At 36.7% G+C, this 18,810-nt stretch overlaps 2 protein-coding genes across 2 annotated transcripts; both read left to right on the top strand.

The window, feature by feature from the left end:
• Positions 1-561: 561 nt before the first annotated feature.
• LOC136037596 (uncharacterized) lies at positions 562-1,854 on the top strand. Its single transcript, XM_065720318.1, has one exon. The coding sequence runs from the start codon at positions 562-564 to the stop codon at positions 1,852-1,854; it is 1,293 nt and encodes a 430-aa protein (XP_065576390.1).
• Positions 1,855-8,792: 6,938 nt separating this feature from the next.
• Positions 8,793-9,182, top strand: LOC136037595 (uncharacterized). Its single transcript, XM_065720317.1, has one exon. The coding sequence runs from the start codon at positions 8,793-8,795 to the stop codon at positions 9,180-9,182; it is 390 nt and encodes a 129-aa protein (XP_065576389.1).
• The last annotated feature ends 9,628 nt before the right edge of the window (positions 9,183-18,810 follow it).

The raw sequence follows: 18,810 nt of genomic DNA, 5'->3' as shown, positions 1-18,810 counted from the left end.
CAGAGAATGAACCAAGTGATTGAATTGAATAGAGGACTCAAGAATATACAGTGTGGATTTAGACGTAATAGAAATACAAAGGATGTGATGCTGATGTTCATTAATGATGCTGTTTATGCTTTAGAAAACAAAAAAGTTTTACTGATGGCATTTTTGGATGTAGTATTAGCTTTTGAAAGTATGGTCGACCGTCATATATTAGAAGCAATAATGGCTGCTGCAGTTAAAGGTCAGCTCCTAGAATTTTCGGATTCTTTTTTAGAAGGTAGAGAAGTTAAAATCAAAGTTGGAAGTTGCTATTCCCAAAGTAAAGTATTAAGAAGAAGAGGAGTGCCACAAGGCTCAGTGCTATGACCTGATTACTACAATCTAAGTGAATATGATCTCCCTGTAGATGAAGGAGAAAATTGAGCAGGTATATTTGCAGATGACAATGGTATATGGGTTATTGCAGATAATGTGAATGAAGCAACAACACAGTTACAGATAATCCTTGATCAAGTCCAGAGGTGGTCCCAAGAAAACTGTGTCCAATTTTCTCCTGAAAAATCTAAAATCATGATGATTACAAGGAAGAGAAATACAACATTGCCTGGACTGTACCTTAATAATGAGTTATTGGAGATTGTAGGTGAATTTCAATGGCTTGGTTGCATCTTCGACAAGAACCTATCATTCAGACCACACATACAACAACTCAAGATCTCATGCTTGAAGAGACTCAATATTATGCGAATGATATCAGCAACAAGATGGGGTCCCAAACCAGACTTTCTTTTGGAATTTTATATCAAATACATAAGATCAAAACTAGAGTATGCTTCATTGGTGTATGAGGCTGCCAGCCCGTCTGCATTGAGGCTATTGGACACAGTACAATATAGTACCATAAGAGTTTCATTTGGAGCACGTAAAACAACACCTAAGGCATTCTTAGAATCAGAAAGTGGATTGGAAAGTTTGGAAGTGAGAAGAAATGTGCGTTCATTGAAATACTTGAAAAAGCTTTGGACATCAGATCACAACCACCCATTCAAATCTACGATACTTAAAAGAAAAAGACTATGGATTTCCTCAAAGAAACAGCATGGAATTATTAAAGCTTTGCATTTGGCAGAAAATTTGGGATTACTGGTAAATTTAAACCTAGCACTGGAAGTACCCAATCTAAATATCACGCCAATATGGGCCATTCAAAAAGTTCCATGCTTTTGTGATTTTGAAAAATGGGATGGATTGGATTATAATCAATCATTCACAATGGAGAAAAGAATGACCTACCCAGAAGCCATGGACGTCTTTACTGATGCTTCAAAAAGTGACAAGGTCGGAGCTGCGATTTGGATACCAATGTGGAATGTGAAAGAACTTTACCGTCTCCATGAAAAAGTGTCAATTTTCGACGCTGAAGTGTTTGCTATACGACAAGCAGTATCGTATCTATATAAGAAATTACAAAGCGGGGATCAAGTTAGAATATGCACAGACTCTAAAAGTGCTGTTTCATGTTTAAATGAATTCAGTGATGGAGCGAATCAATCAAGAGAAGTGATTTCATGCTTTGTAGCCATGCAACAACTGCTTTCTAAAGGAATAAAGCTATCGCTTCATTGGATACCTGGCCACAAGAAAATCCAGGGTAATGAACAAGCTGATTTAGCAGCTAAAATGGCCGCCAGTGCAGACATGCAAATAATGCAAACAACGACACCAACAATAGTATTCCAGATGGAAGACGTAATGCAGCAGATAAAACAGTTTAGCTTTGAAGAAAATAGAAATCTCTCTGGAAATCTTTTGGTTACAAAGAAGACCAGAAGGAAATTCGAAAATAAGTTATATGAAAGTTTATGAAGAGAAGAAGGAAAAATGCATTTCGACTTAGGTCACAACATGCAGCTACAAGATCATATCTTTCTCGTTTCTATGGAGAAGATCAGAATTGCATCTGTTGTGGTCAGACAGAGACCTTAGCACACCTCATCATCCATTGTGTCCGCATAGAATGTTACAGGACAGACATTAGAAGGTTTATGAAAGAACATCGAATAAAACTATGTGAAGAATTACTCGGAGGAGCATTAACTGAAGAACAATCGGTTGAAAGTATAAATTTAGTTTGTAAATTTTTGAGATTGATTGATAGAAAAAGGACGTTATAAACTTTTCGCAGCGAATCGTAAAAATACAATTGTGCAAGTGCATGGACCCTAAGGTGTTAAAACACAGAGGGGGTCTTTCGGCGATTCACTTCACTTCATAACACCACTGCTAGTATCTATTCGATTGCAAACCCGTTTATGAGACTGCTGACAAAAACATAATTAGTCTGCATGTTTTTTACATAAAGTTTAATCCAGTGGGAGAAAAAAACAAAAGATGTTTATTTAGTAAAAGCACGTTAGATTCACGTAAAATCACGTAAGATTAATTTAGATGAACAGGTTATGCAAGAGAAATATAAAAGAAAATATACCCAATGCTGAGCTAATGCACAAGATTTTGAAAAGAGACTTAATGACGCTTTAATTAAATACCAAAAACGAACGAATTGTAAAAAAAAAACGTAAGAATTGTAAAAAAAAGATCAAAATATTAAGCCCAAGTAACATACAAGAAATTTATGAAAACTAAAATTGTTTGTATTAAGTGAATTTAATATGCTTCAGACCAGATAAGAAACTTCATTATTTTTGCATATTGACGAAGAATGAGACAGATATTTATGGAGGAAAAAAGAATTTTCCTAACCAACATTTTTAACACATATTTCATTTTGGTTGGGGGTGGAGGAAGTTGCATCGGAGGGGATGATCACTTTGAATAAACTTTACTTTAATTTTTCTTTCTTCGAACTATTTGAATCAGGAGGGGGATTCCGTAATTCTTCGGGCAGCACCAGCCCTAGGAAGGATTTTGGATTTGGAGGTAGAGAGTGGCAAATGGCAAAACTCCTCTTCGTTGTAATTCTGTTGGTGTGTACTTGACTTGGTATGCATTTTAATTTCTACTTGCTTTATGATTTATTTTTCATCCATGTACCTGTTGTTTGTAGGTTTGATGACACTATTTATTTTCATTTCATTTATGATTGCTTTTTTGTTTTATTTGTTTTACTGATAAAAGCCAAAAATCATTTCTTAGGCCTAATAGGCTAATCATGACAAAACGAAAGAACCGTAATTATGAGAGACCGTAAATAAGAGAGAGCGGCTATTAAAAAATAAAAGAAAATTATGTAAATATTTCAGTCGACACCTTTACTTGACCGTCTTTAAAAGGTAAAAAAAAGTACAGGTGAAAGTAAAGCGTAAAACGTACTAAAATAATTTTTAAGTTAATTTTTGCAAAATTCAGGGAAAAACCAGCATGGTGATATGGCTCACCTATTTTAAGGGCATTGTGAAAAGTTCAAGGTAGTATATAAGGGCAATATTAGGGCAGTAGAGGGTAGCCTCATAATAGTGGATTTTGATTCTTATAGGCATTTTTTCAGGTAAATATTCTAATGGGGTAGCCGTCACACTCTTCTCAACCTAGCCTAGGATTAAACAAAGTTCCTTCTTTTGTGATGGTCACCTTAGGAAATTATTCTATGAATCATGGAGAAAAATAATTTCTAACAGCCTAACAGATAACAGCCTAAACTCGAGGTGGCAGCATTGCTTAAGAAAGTCATCTAAAATCGGGGAAATCCCTGCCTTAGGTGACCTTAAATACGTTTTCATTTTGTTGACTCTTCAATTGAATAATTCAATTATAATATTAGATGACAGGTGTATGTACGGAGATCGTTAGTAGTATTGAAAAGAAAGTTTAATTGCCGAAGAAAGTTGTTTATTTTGAATTTATGCGTTTTTCTCGATGAGCTAGGGATTTTTTTTATAGTAAATTCGATGTCAGTTTCTAATTATTTTTACGCCTTTTAGGTTAGGTATGTTTTAGTCTGGGATCCGTTGTTTGTGTTTAAATCAACCCAAAACTCATGACAAATCCTTAAGAATTTGTGTGATTCTGATCCTCTAATTACAAAAAATAAAATAAAATTGTAATTTATTATTCTTTTTTAGCTAATCGGTTATTTTCGAACATAATACTATATTGGCTTCCATTAAATGTCTCAATTGGCATTGGATGGATCATTTTGGATTTTATGGCCATCTACATTCTCTCATATGATCTTAAAAATCCTTGATGTTTGATATATTACACCAAAGCTGTCTTGGCAGCTTATAGTTTTCTTTTTAATTTTCTGAATATTAAACTTTGAGTACTTGCATCTCAAACGGAGTAAAAACTTTGAGTCCCTTCATTGAAAGTCTCTTTGGCCAGTGTCCTTGTCAGGAATATAGAAAAAAAAAACAATTCAAATACCTGTTCAGCATTTTAAGAGTCAAAGGAATTCAGAAAACAAAAGACCCCCTGTACCCTCTATTGCTCAAATTCACTTGACCGAAAATTTGAGACAACCACTCTATTAATAATTGCCAAAAGATTATAAATAGTGCCTTTGAGGTTGACAAATATTCAGAGCCCGGGGCAAGGGATGTAATTTATGCTTTGGAGCATAAAAGGTTCTTCTGAAAAGTTTGCCACATAAGCTTTCGAATACACTCATTTGATTTGAAATTGGAGTTTCTATTTCTCTTTTAGAGAGTTAAAAGTGATCAGAGGGTAGCTAGACCCCCCGCCATACCTTTTTTCCTCAAGTGGCTTGTATAGAAATTTTGTTATGGATGTTTTGTTCAAAATTACCCATAGATCATAAAGCAATGCCACCGGGGAGAAGAAAACCCCTCAAAGTCCGTGATAACGGGTTATAACATATAACCAGAGAGGTCATAAGGTTTGATAGAAGGGATCGTCTCACAAATCTTGGAGGACGATAATTTAATTGGAAATCAAAAGCTCTGGCTTAGTTTGTATAACTCAAGAGTAATCAGAGGGTAGCCGACCCCCCCCCCCACCCCTCCGGTGCCTGTTTTTCTTTAATATTTTCGATCAAAATTTTGAGTTTGCCGTTAGTTCCAAAATGATCCAAATATCAAATAACTATCAATTTTATTTTTCACTAAACGTTCCTTCCTAATATACTGTATAAACTTTGGAGGAGGTTCACTCGATTGGACATCAAAGAGTAAATGGGTAACCAGTCCCCCTTTCCTCCTTCACCCCGTTTTTCCCAAAAAATCCAATCAAAATTCGAAAACAACCAACTTGTTGAAAATAGTCCAAAGATTATAAACGATACCTTTGGGGCTGATACAACCTACAGAGTCCACGGGAAAGGGCTTCAAGTTATGTTCGAGAACATATAAGGTTCAGATTGAAAAGGTGTCCGTATAAACTTAAAAAGATGCTAATTACATTGGAAATTGGTAGTTTCGTTTCCCTTTTGAGGAGCCAAAAGTAGTTGGAGGGCAAATATCCTCCCCCCCCCCCGATGCAGTCTCTTCCCCGAATGAATCGAATCGCAATTTTGAGATAGTTATTTTGTCAAAGATCACCTAATGATTATATAGCAATGTCTCCAGATTAACGAAACCCCACAGAACCTGTAGGTACGGGTTATAAGTTATATCCAAGGAGCATATGAGGTTTGATAGAAGGATTGATCTTCTAAATCTTGAAAGAGGTTCATGTGATTGGAAATTAAAAGTTCTAGGTCTATTTCACAAAAGTCAAAAGTAACCGGACGGCAAAAAGCCATCCCTCATATACCCTTTTTTCTTAACACCTTTGATCAAAATTTTGAGTTGGCCACTTTGCTCATTATAGTTGAAATGTCAAATGATTATGGCTTCAGATTTGAATCCCCCCAGCCCTCAGCAAAAGCACCATAAGCTCTGCTAGTTGCCCATTGTCACCATATAAAAGTTCTTACGGAAGGTGTAGTTGTATAAACTTTTAAGGAGGCTCCTTCTCTTGGAAATAAAAATTTTTCGAACCCTTTTTAAGAGTCGAAAATGACTAAAGGGAAATCATTCTTCGCTCTTTTTTCCCCAAATGCTTCCTATCAAAATTTGAAATAGCCAGTCTTCCTTCTCTATCCTCTTTTCCCCAGAGGTAACCAGTTAAAATTTCGAGGTATTGTCTGCAGTTGGGTGTTAACTGTGGTAATTTTTTTTGGGTGGGGGAGGGTAAACACCAGCTCCCACTGTAGTAATTCATTGCAACTTATTAAAATTTATAGGTTATAATAAAAGGTAGAATAAAAAGGGATATTTTCTGTGTGTGTTTGTGGAGGGAAGGGTATCGCTGTGGGATAATTTCCACGGGATATTTTACGGGGTATTTTATTTCAGTAGGTATGCTGAGTACCTTCTGAGTCACCTTCTCATGGGGAGCCCTCTCCAGTTCACTCAGAGCTTTCCCAAGTGTGGGAAGGTCTTAAAGATCCGTAGGATACCTCCCATAAAGGGAGGCACATACCAAGAAGGACCTAGCCTCTGGTGGTCCATAAATTGAAAGTGGGGTACCTTTACCTGGGGGCCATAAATAAAGATAAAGGAGGAAGAAGGCCTCTTTAATGCACACTGAGAAGGACCCACCTGCATGTGGACATGTCCTGTTAGTTGCAAGCCCTCTTCCAGAAATGGTTTAAACTGCATGATACTGCACGATACCATGTTGCCAGGATCCTCTCCAGGAGGACAACAGTGAAATAGGGCGGATGATCCAAATTTGGACAACGGCCTCTGCATGTTGGGTAGGCCTGTTGGGTTCCAGCCGAATAGTCAGCAACTGGCGTCCCTGCCCCTAGCCAAGCCAAAGAACTGGTTGGTTGTTAGCCTAGCAAGCTATCCCCGTAGAACAAGGACCGCTAACGAAACGTCAACCATAAGCCTTGGATTCGAACCTCTAAATCTGATGATGACCCATGCGAGCCCCGGGACTGGAAGTCCCCTTGCACGAGTGATAGCAATATTAGGTACAAATGCGACAAAGGCTCTCTACTCATGGAAACTGGTAAATGAAAGAATAAAAAAGGATAAAGATCCTCCAGAGCCATTGCTGGTGCATAGGGCGTCAAAATGTATTCAACGAAAGAATACTGGATGCAAAATTTGTTTCTAACCCCCCCCCCCTCCCAAATTGTCGTTGATCGTGTTCTATGTACCGACAAATTATGTTGATGACACCCTTAAAGATGAGTTCTACGACAATCCCCACTCTGCGATGGAATCAATCCTGCTCCACGACGTCACCTGTATCACAAGGGACCTCAAAGCAAAGGTTGGCCAAGACAGATCCTACTCCCTTGAAGTGATGGGTCACCACCGATTTGGCATCATAAACGAAAATGGAGCTAAACTTTTCAGCTTCACTAAGGGGAATGATTTGCTGATCAGCGGTAAGCTGTTTCAGCATAAAGATATCAACAAATACACTTGGACATCCCTGGACGGCACCGTCAAAAACCAAATAGACCATTTCCTGATCCACCAGAGATGGTGAACAAGCCCAAGAGACGTGCGAAGCTTCCGAAGCACCGAAGTTGGTTCAGACCACAAACTAGCAGTCACCACATTGAAATTGAACCTCAAGTCAAATAATCGGAAGCTGAAGACAGACATATTCAAAAGCTTTGACGTGAACAAACTAAGTGACAATTGCGTTCGATATTCGTTTGGCATCAAACTGTCCAATAAAATTGAATCCCTATATAACCTACCAGAAGACGTCAAAGAAGATTGGGAAACAATCCACAAAAACTACATGGATGTGGCCAAAGAATCCCTCGGGTTCAGAAGGCCGGCTAAGCAACATTGGATATCTAAGAAGATCTGGAATCGTATAGAAAGTTTAAAGGAACTCAAGTCCAGCTCCCTCGAGGAAAATAATCACTCAGAGGTGACCAAGAGCTTTGCCTATAAAGAGGCTGATGGAAATGTAAAGAAAAGTGCCAGATCTGACAGACGGCAATACATGAGCAAAAACGCTAGACAAGCCGAAGGAGCAGTGAGCCTTGGAGACACACGAACCATATATCACCTCACCAAAGAAATAGTAGGCAAGTCAAGCATCCAAGAATGCCTCTTAAAATATGAAGATGGATGGCCCCTTATAGATGCGGAAGAACAATAGGAACGGTGGGTGAGTTACTTCGATCCCCACTTAATCGTCCAACTCCAGCAGTACCACCAGATATACCATACCAACTTCAGTTCATTCTTCACATCAGTAATGAAAAGCAGTTAGCCGACGAGTTACTCTCAGCAGATAAGAGACTTAAGAATGAGAAGGTCCCTGGTTGAGACCGCATTTTAGAAGAAATGACCAAGTTCAGCATACGTCGAGCCCTGGCCATCTAGCTATTCTTCTTCTTGCTTCTCTGGCAGACCGTAAAATTCCCCAAAGACTAGAGAACAGGAGTCTTTTTCAAACTCTTCAAGAAAATAGACGCTAAAGAATGGGAGATCTATAGAGGAATCAATCATCTCTCGATCCCTGCAAAGCTCTTCACAGCAATAATATTAGGTAAACTCCAAATTGTCCTTAATCCTCACTTACGTGAAGAGCAGCATGGATTTTGGTCAAAAAGATCCTCTGTCGACCTCATTTTTACTATACGCAGAATGCTGGAATATCCTAACAAATGGAGACAGTGCTAATATATACACGTCGTGGACTTCAAAAAGGCGTTTGATTCAGTAGATCTTCAGACCCTGTGGAGAGCATTGCAGTTCTACGGCATTCCCTAGAAGCTAATCCGTCCAATAGTTGACATATACTAAGAGACCAAATGCTGTGATAAAATCTAAGACGGCTGCACACACTGCTTCAAGCTGATGTTTGGCGTCACGCGAGGCTGCTTACTGTCACCTTTCATCTTCATCCTAGTTGTAGATTACATCTATCGACAGATATATGGGTATGGAATCTGGATTGTGGGAAAACTTCTTCAGGATGTCGACTTCGCTGACGATGTTGGGTTCATAAAAGCCGATAAGCAGAAGCTTTGGGGATTTCTGAAGAAGGCTGAACAATACGGACTACACATCAAAGCCCCAAAGACAAAAGCTAAGTCAATCAGTAGTTCACCCATGGGAATCGAACTAGGAGGAGAGGACATCGAAAAGGTGCCTGACTTCAAGTACTTAGGGACTTCAGTCGCTTCCAGCCAACGCATCATTTCAGAGACTTCTACGGGTCTGGATATCAATCGTATATTTGCTTAAGTTGAAACTAATGTTCGTCCTGAGCAATATACTGTCTGCCCCAAGTTACGCCATGGAATGCCTTAAGCTAACTGCGGAACAAGAGAAACGCCTTACTACCTTCGAGAATAACTGTCTTCACCGAATCCTTAGGATCAGATGGAGAGACCGTGTCAGCAACGACGAGATCCGTACCCCCACAGGCCAGCCATATATCGCAACCATTGTACGATAACGTAGATGGTGATACATTGGATACATCCTCTACATGCCAGATTACAGGCCTCTAAAAATGCTTCTCCACTGGCAACTGGAAAGCACCTGTTACCAAGGAAGACCAAAGAACACTTTCTGTAGGATGTAGGAACATGACAGAAGAGCCCTCTAGACGAGTCTCATTACAGAGGGGGACGACATGTACACAGTGGCTCACATGAGGGAAGATTCGAGGCTATTCACGGTACCCTGTGCTCCTGAGGAGCCACTGGAGGAATTAGGGTAATATCTAAGATAATTTTACGGGGGAGGGGTAAACGCCAGCTCCCACCGCAATAATTTATTACAACTGATTACACCTAATGGGTTATAACAACAGGTAATATAAAGAGGTGTATTTTTTATGTTTATTTTTGGGGGCGTATTTCCAGAGCGTATTTCCAAGGAGTATTTTAAAGGGTAGGGGTAAACGCCATTGCCTATTGCAATAATTCATTACAACTGATTAAACCTTATGAATAATAAGAAAAGATAAAATAAAAATGCTCCAACAGCGTCAATAGATTTTTTCACGGAGTTTCAAAAGGAAACAAAAACACAAAATAGAATAGAAGTTCAGCTAAAACAGGGATAGGCACTTACTCCCTTTCCCCCTGAAAATACCCGTCGTGTAAACAACTTGTCGTTGCTCGTTGGTCTCCAATCAATTTCAGTCGAAAATGCTTCACTTTTCAGACTTCAAAATCTGGTGCCAAATCTTTCAACGAAGACTGAATTCTACTTGAGTTCTATTTTTTGCTTTGATTTCAAGCCTTAGGAAAGGTAAATTGCATATTGCTTTATTTGCATATTGCCCCATATGGTAACAGTGTCTCTGACTTCCTTGTTTTTTTTTCCATTGTTTTTCCCACTCATGACTCCACTATCTAATATTGCCAGAATGTCTAAGCCAGAACTCTCGAAAAAGAAAAAGTAAAAATACATCAATTATGTAATTTCGCTTCCCTTGTAGCGGTGTCTCATATCAGGCACCTGACCATACTAGTAGTGAGTCGAGCAATGGAACATGAGAAATCGAAGAGTGGAAAAAAAATTCGTCTGTAGCTAAGTTCCCATGAGAATTCAAGAAAACCTTCTATAGGCCTGTAAAGTATAAATTTACAATATGAGAATATCTCATTATAAGAACGTTTTGATATTTAGGAACGAAAATGGGTTAAACAGTTACATCGATTCATGAAAATATGGGGAGACTGATGTATTTGTTGTTGATTTTTTGGGGGGAGGGGGGAGAGTGGAAACGATAAAAGTATAATGATTGACAAAATAAAAAGGGAGCATACTAATATGATGCAAATAGTATAGTTATATTCCCTATAGTATGTTCTTTCCGAATAAAACATTTTTCCCAGACATATGTCCTAGGGCTATATCTGGATCTTAAGGGGGGAGAGATTGCATTGTAAGGTAATGTATCAGGATATTTTTATGCAGTAAGGAGTATAATAGTAATGTTTATATTACCAAGTTCCCTTTAGGTGGGATTAACCACTGCAAATTTACCAGGCATTTTTTGGATGTTTTCAACGAAAATATCAAAAAAGAGATTTTTCAGTAAAAGTACAAAAACGAAATTTTTTTGAAATTTAGAAGGAATAAATGCCATTGCCTCTTTGGCACCACCGGGCCACGGGTTAGACCAGAACGTAGCAGCTTGGGTAAATTCAACTCTTTTTTACACTTTTAAATTTAGTTTTTTACTATTTTGGATACCAATTTCTTAAAGCAAATTAAATTTAAAAAACAAGTTTTTTTTAAGTACAAGCAAGGAGCGACATTAAAGCTTAAAACGAACACAAATTATCCCGTATAAAATGCAATCAGATTTTTTTTTAACGAACATTTTTGTTAGTAATAAACATACATACCTAACTAATATACTTACGTAACAAACTTCTATATGTGTGTATTTTTATTGCGTATATGAGGGGGTTCACGTCCTCGTCAATACTTTCGTCTTTACACTATAGCTTGAATTTTGTCCCAAATCTTTAAGAATGACCCCTGAATCACAAAGGCCGTAGAATAAATAGTTAAAATTGCTATAAAATACTTTAGCGTAAAGAGCAAGGTATTGTGGAGGAGACGAACCCCATTATATGCGTAATATTTTATGTTCATTTTAAGTTTTAATGCTACACATTACTTCCAGTTGAAAAAATTTTTTATTTATTTTCTCTTTGTTTTTTTTTAAATAATGCTAGAAAATCCTGCGCCCCCCTCATGTAAACTCTCTTCCCTCATAAAAAATTTCTCTATGGAAAGATCGAAAATTGGTATCAAAATTCCGTTTTTTAGAGTTTTGGTTACTATTGAGCAGAGTCGCTCCTTACTACAGTTCGCTACCACGAACCGTTTGATAACAAGGAATAGGATGTTTCATTTAAACGCCATCTAAGAAATTCAAATGATATTTACAAAGGAAGCGACTTGTTGGATATATTTTAAAAGAAAACAGAAACCCGCATAAAGTTGTGTCTTTACCTAGCAAAATATCGCAAAAACCATAAAATCACCAATTTGTTATGATAATTGTAAACATGTTTAAATTTTCAGAGAGGGTTGGATTTGAAGCCCCTTCCAGGACAGGGGTACTAACTGAAGGAGGGAGGGTAAGAATTATTTTAGATTTTTTAAATGATGATGCGAAAAAAATTGCTTTTCAAAGTATTAGGGGTATATACCTCTCCCCCCCCCAATCCATACCCCTATTCTGGTTTATTTGCCTGGCTTTTTGCTCAATATGAACCAAATTTAACGGCTTGAATATAGTGACGGCTTGGTAAAACCAAAGGCAAAATTAAATTTTTCCAAGAAGGACAAAGATATTGGAAAAAAAATTAGGAGAGTGGCTCGTCTGATGGGAACACTTTAATAAATTGGAATTGAGAATTGTTTCCCAATAATTTTTTTTCCTAATATAATGTTTGTTACTCTGACAATGAGCCCCACATCCTTGATTTGTCGAAAGTGTTCGTTCTATCTGAATACAAAGTAATTTAAAATATTTAAGAATGATTTTTAAATAGTGATGAGAATGGAAGGAAACATGATAATATGTTTAATAAGAAATCTGCTCCATGTTATAAAGTTATAAGGCTACACTGCTTTAGTTGTCTATTCTATTTCTAGACTACTACAAAACATCTCTAGTCTGTGGAAGATTGGAGTTGAGAAGGCATATGGGTTCTAGCTATAACCAAACTGAGTTCAGAAGCCAAGACACGGCAAAGCGAATCATTGTTCCTCTGTATCAAGTCTAGGGTATCAATAGGTCAAGATAGGAAACGGATTTCAACACCGGTAGAGCTTTTTTCTATTTCAAGGTCATTCAGCCAGGAAGTACAATGAGGGCTGGAGGCCAGAAATCCTCTGCTTTAGTTCACCCGTCCTGCTTAACTTCCCCAGACTTCTCCAGGTTCCGAGCTAAGGCTGGGTCGACTCTGGCTGGGCTTATAGTCATACCACTGACCCCTGTTTCAAACCGAATAATCAGCCACGCCAGGAATCAAACCCCACTCTTCGGATATAGAATTCCAAATCCAGTGCACCAGGCAATAGGCTAGAACGACACATGGAATCAATAGCAATGAAGCTAAAATCGCGGAAACCAGTATTACTCCTTTCTAAGTAGAAAATGATTCCCTGCTAAGTGTAAGTGATAATCTGCTACCTTTGTTGAAAAGGCTTATTCTGAATCAAGTTCTTGAGACAATAGCTTTGGGGAAGCAAAGGGCAACGAATGAAAATTCGCATGGGGCTTGGTCCTCACTTGTTGAGACTCTGAAAAGTATTCCACTTTCCTTTATGATGAACGTTACCACTAACTCGGGCGTGAAAAAACAGCTTTTTATAGCAGTGCTTTGGTGTAGTAAAATTCTCGCCATTCAGGTTGATATTTTAGACGTTATTGAAAGTCCTGACGGCAGAGCCAAAACACTCTTCAGTCTCACGGAAAGTAATCTGAAAAAAAAGTATCACTCCTTTAAAAAATTGCATTGATTTTTGTGCGGGCACTTGCATGGCCAAGTTGTGATCAGACAACTCAGTACCAAGCAAAATTAGAACTGAGTATCCCGCTGCTTGATATAATTGTAGTACCATTTGTCATTAATTTTGTTGCATTGTACTCCTGTAAATAGCTACCAAAGCAACTGGAGGACTTTTGAAAAAATTATAACGTCCATGAAACAGCTATGTGTCAACTGACTATCCTTCTTACTGCAAAAAAAAATCATTTTTTTTTAATTTCTTACACAGGGTTCAATGACTTGATTCTCTTTACTTTGACTCCTTTTCTATTTTAATTTTATCTATCTAGCTAGTGAATACTCAAGCAATTAAGAATAAAATAAAAAATTTCAAACAATGTAAAAACAAATATAAGTTAAAATTTTGCATCGTTTTGTATAAATAAAAAAAGGTTTTATTCATTTGTAATGGAAAAATTACGATATTGATAAGATTTTATCCCGGCCAAAGAGGATTCTTGTTGGCCTACCGTTTAAGAGCAAAGGAAAAGCAGGTCGTCCATGAATGGGACTGGATAATGTCCTTAGGAAAAATTTGACATGTAGAGCTGTGTTGGCCTCAAATGCCTAAATCCTCTGGGTTTCTATTAAATCCAGTTCATTTTCGACATTCTTACAAAATATTTATCATTTACTTATAACTTTTTTCTCTTTTAAGCACCAAACCTTATTTAGACAAGCTCCCCATCGTAATATAATAAAAATTTTAAAGACTTTTATCCAAAACATAGACCATGTCAAATTGTTTAACTTTTTCGCTATATTCCAAATTCCCCACATGCATACCTAAAATTTTCACCAAAATCAAGTTATTATTAAAGTAGATCTGGAAAAATAGAAAAAAGTCCAACTCCCAGGTTGTAAATCTACTGATGATTAATAATTTTTTGCTTCCTGAATATTTTTTTCAAGTTCTTTAAGTTTTGCTTTATAGTGCAACTTTTGGTATGAGAAAGTAGTGAATATTACGAAATTTGAAAACGTTGCTTCAATGGAAGCTAGAAAATCAAACAAAAAGGCAAGATCAAAAGATGTGTTTTGGAAACAAAATAAAGCTTTATATTGAACTTGTGAGATATTTTGCTCATGGGATTTCTTGTGTCGCATCCTCGCTACCTACCAAATGTCAGAAAACATTAAAATAAAATAAAAACAGGAGAGAGAATTACTACTCATTGATAAAAGTGATTTTCCTGTCAAAAATATTTACCCAAAACGTCGGAATAAGCTTCAAGAATAAATTGGTAAAAAAAAACAATAACTAGTGCTATTTGTTCTTCTTTTTTTTCGCGTGTTGTGCTTTAGTTTTTAAACTTTACTTATTAAGAAGCCAAAGCATCAGCTACAGCTGATGATTGCGAGGATTAATTTTTTCTGTGATTTTCTGTACTCATTTCTTATGAGCTCCCACTGTATTTGTCCTTTTTTGTGCCAAAAAGAATAAATGAGGCTCTGCTCTTCCTGGCGTTGAAATTCAAAAATTTCAGTCAGCTAGAATCTTCAAACTGTCTTATTGCCAGGTTTGATTTAAGACGTCATATTGCAATACTGAAAACGAGTATATGTTAGCAAAAAATTCAAATCTAAGACGCCTGTGCTTGCCAGGAAAAATTTTGGATTTTTTACTGTTACAAAGAGATTTTTCACGATTTTTTACTGAACAAAACAGATATTTCATTTTCTAGTGTGAAAACAATAGTCTTCACTAGCATAAAGAGGATCGCATTGAGGATCTTATGTCAGGAACGCGTAGCATACAATTATGGTAGGATTGAAATAAAAACAGACAATTAGAAAAGTATCAAAATAAATCGTTTTTTAATCAAGTAGAAAATGAGCTTTTAAAAATTTTATTAGCTTCAAGGAGCACTTCAAGCAATAATAGACACTGTGCAGTGTTATCAGCAACGTGTATTTTTTCCTTATGACTTGTTGTATCGTCGCTTCATACCACCCAGCATTCTGATTTTCATTGCCAAAATATTAAGTCTTTCTCGAAAGGGGATCTCAACACAAAATAACAAAAAATAATGCCGGTGTTGGACAAAAGGCTCATTTTGTTTGAAAATTGGGTTCTAAAACACGTTTGGATTAAAAAATGTTAATTCCAAGACGGAGTGTGTAGGAACCCGTAAAATACTTAGTTTACTCCCTAACTGGCTCCTAATGGTGCCAGTTCACGTTCTTGGGGCAAAAGGCTGCTGCGGCTCTGTTTGACTTAGAATAATAACAATAATTATGTAAAGAATATTAATTTTCAAGAACAATATTAGCTTTCTTTTGAGACATTAAGCTGGTTTTTATTCTATACCGTTCTGGAGCTATGGGCCGATAGGTCATTGGCCAAAAATTTTGATATTTTCAAACTTTGAGTGACGAGGGGGGCGGGCTAACGTCATCCATTCGAGCTGAAATTTCAGCTATCTTAATATCTGGAAAGGGTAGTCATTGCTGGGGGTTAAGACTAAGATAAATACTACATTAATATTTTGTAATCCCCCCTAATTTACCTAGCAATGTACCGCAACTTGGATTTGGGTAAGCCATTTAAAAACCGACTTTAATCTTATACAGTAAATAAATAACAAAAAAATAGATTAAAAAGATGAAAAAGGGGTAGCTGTATTGTCTAGGTTCTTTTACATGTTGGGTAAATTTTGATAGTTTTCCAAAATCACACGGGGAGGATAAAAATGGGATATGAGAACAAAAAGGTCATATTTTGTTGCTTGAATCACCTTACTCCATGAAGCTCCTCGTTTAGTGAAACCTGTTAAGAAGGGGACAGTGTGTATATCATCCGTCTTATATTTTTTACACTCCCCCCTCAATTCTGAAATTTTTTTCTTTGGTGGTTTAGTTGACAAATGCCCTTTTCGGTGTTTATGTTAAAAACCTTGAATCCTAAAAAAAAATATTTTTTTTTGTCCCTATATTTGTCCCCGTCCCTAGATTTTGAAAAAAATATTTTGCCCCTCCCCAACTGTCAGCCAATTTCTCAGATGAATTCTCGATGAATGCCGTCTGTCAGCATCTAATCAAGTCTGAATATCATAATGGATAACTGGTTTTGTTGTTTGCAAATTAGAACAAAGCGCGGTATGCATGTACTTAAGGATGCAATTAAGAAGATTGTTTCTTAGTATTTGAAGAATTGGAATTTACCTGTTTGTTTTCGGTTTACACAATGGCGAATATTGAGAAAATAAATACAAAATTGGCAATTGTAATGCATTCAGTCAATCAAGGGTTTTATTGCAAAGAGTGCAAATATCAAACCAAGTAAAATTATTTTATATTAAACATTAGTTCTTTTTCATTACTTCTTTCAAGTCATTTTAACGATTAGAGTAATTTTAGCGTACTTATTGGTTATATAATAGACACCCGGGAAGTGAACTTCGATTAATGCTAATGAAATCAAACAAAATATGATGAATATATAAATAGTTTAGAAACAAAGTTGGGCTATATAGTTGCAAATTAAAGGGGAGAGGGTAAAGTATAGCAAATATTAAACGCGTAAACTAACCATTGCTGTATTTAATATATGGTATGCTTTACCCCCACCCCCCTAATTTGCAAATATATGGCCCAAACTTTTGATAAACCTAATGAAATAAAACTAACCGGTTATTATCTCATCTTTTCTTCGCCATTCAAATGATCTACAGTATAAAGAAGTTACTTGACTAGTTTCTTGTGTCGAAATTTTATAGTGTTTATTATATAATCGATAACTACAAATTTTAGTTATAGTTTATGTCAAAACTTGAAGACCTAAGCACATTGTCCAGCATCCACACATTTCTTGATATCCAAAAATGACAAAATAGGCCTTAAAATGTCATACAGAGCCATTTGGAGGGGGCAGGGTCAACTGAGAAAGCTGACGTAATTATCATGACTGAAGTGGGTGGAGGAAGCATGCACCTGAGGGGGGGAGGGGGGGGGCTGCCAACTTTGATTAAGTTTTTACTTTGGTTTGCCTTTCTTTTCTTATTTTTCAGTCGAGAAGGAGGGGGTTACATTTTACTTTCCAGTCGCATAATGATTTTTGTTTCATCTATTTACCTGTTGTGTATCTTTGACAGGACAATTAATTTTGATTTCTGATTGCTTTTTTGTTTATTGATTGTTTGATAGCAGACAAAAATCGTTTCTGAGACTACACTAGCTAATCATGACAAAATGAAAGAACCGTAAATATGTGAGACCGTAAGGAAGAGAGAGTGAGGATTAATTTTCATACAGAAATCGCAACTATTTCTTTTAGCCTTTACTTTGTATTGTGTGCTGTGTTTTACTTTTTAATTTAATTTTAATTTTCGAATTTGATGGTCGAGCCCGTATTTAGCATAGTCGAATATATGGCGACGGAAGAAAGAAACAGGTCGAATACTGTCAATTTTATCGACAATTGTAAATTAGATATCTCTACTACAGGTTAAACTGAGCTCGAAGAGAGCGAAGCTAGAAGTTTGTTCGTTGTTTCCTGATAATAATCTTTTTAAAAAATTTTAGAATGCAAAGTGCCTTCTGAATAGTTATTGCCGGGAATAGTTATTTTTAAGTCATGAAACATACCCGTTGTTTACATATAATTTTTGATATTGGGCAGTATGCATACATTTTTTGGCTGTTTTTTTTTTCTTGGAGACAATTTTGTATGAGGGGGGGGGCTGAACTTTTCAAATAAAAACCTGGAGGGGGGATCGGAGCCACTTGTACTAAATTAGACGAATGTGACTGTGTAAACAGATTGGGGCAAGTCCAAAATATTAATCAATATTTATAATTATCTTAATTTATCTATTAGTTTATCTATTTATCTATCTATTAATTTAATAATTTATCTTATTAGGAACCAAGATGACATGCTGGTGCCATCCACCCCTGCAGTGCACTCATATTTGAGTCTGAGAGTTGCTATCGGGCGTGCCTGGAACTCCATTCCCGTTGGGATTTGACGGTCCTGTACCTTAGGCTCTTTCAAAAAATAGTTAAAGAAATTTTTATTAAAAAGAATTTAAAAGAATTAAATCAAATTAATTTTTTTCAGATTTAGGTATTCTGAGTGTTGGTTCCTCGATGTTTGTTTGGTTATTAATCTTTTTAGATTTTAAATCAGTATTCCAGACTCAGTTTCATCTTAAAATTACCACCATCTGTTAAAGTTTTATGCATTTTGTGACGCAGCTCTTAAGGTCCCAAAATGTGTTAGATTTACGGTACACTAGACGGACCGGTTTTTACGTCACTTGATATCTTCCAAGTGATGTGCAGCGATCGCAAATTTTGTTGTTCGGTCTGTCTGTCCCGGTTTTGCTAGTTTAGGCACT

The sequence above is a fragment of the Artemia franciscana genome, chromosome 17 (genome assembly GCF_032884065.1).
Source record: "Artemia franciscana chromosome 17, ASM3288406v1, whole genome shotgun sequence".
Taxonomy (NCBI): domain Eukaryota; kingdom Metazoa; phylum Arthropoda; class Branchiopoda; order Anostraca; family Artemiidae; genus Artemia; species Artemia franciscana.
This window is presented reverse-complemented; position numbering and strand designations above follow the sequence as displayed.

What these genes read in the sequence shown, in the direction of transcription:
- LOC136037596 (XM_065720318.1), top strand. Translation starts at nt 562, where the DNA reads ATGATTACAAGGAAGAGAAATACAACATTGCCTGGACTGTACCTTAAT.
- LOC136037595 (XM_065720317.1), top strand. Translation starts at nt 8,793, where the DNA reads ATGTTTGGCGTCACGCGAGGCTGCTTACTGTCACCTTTCATCTTCATC.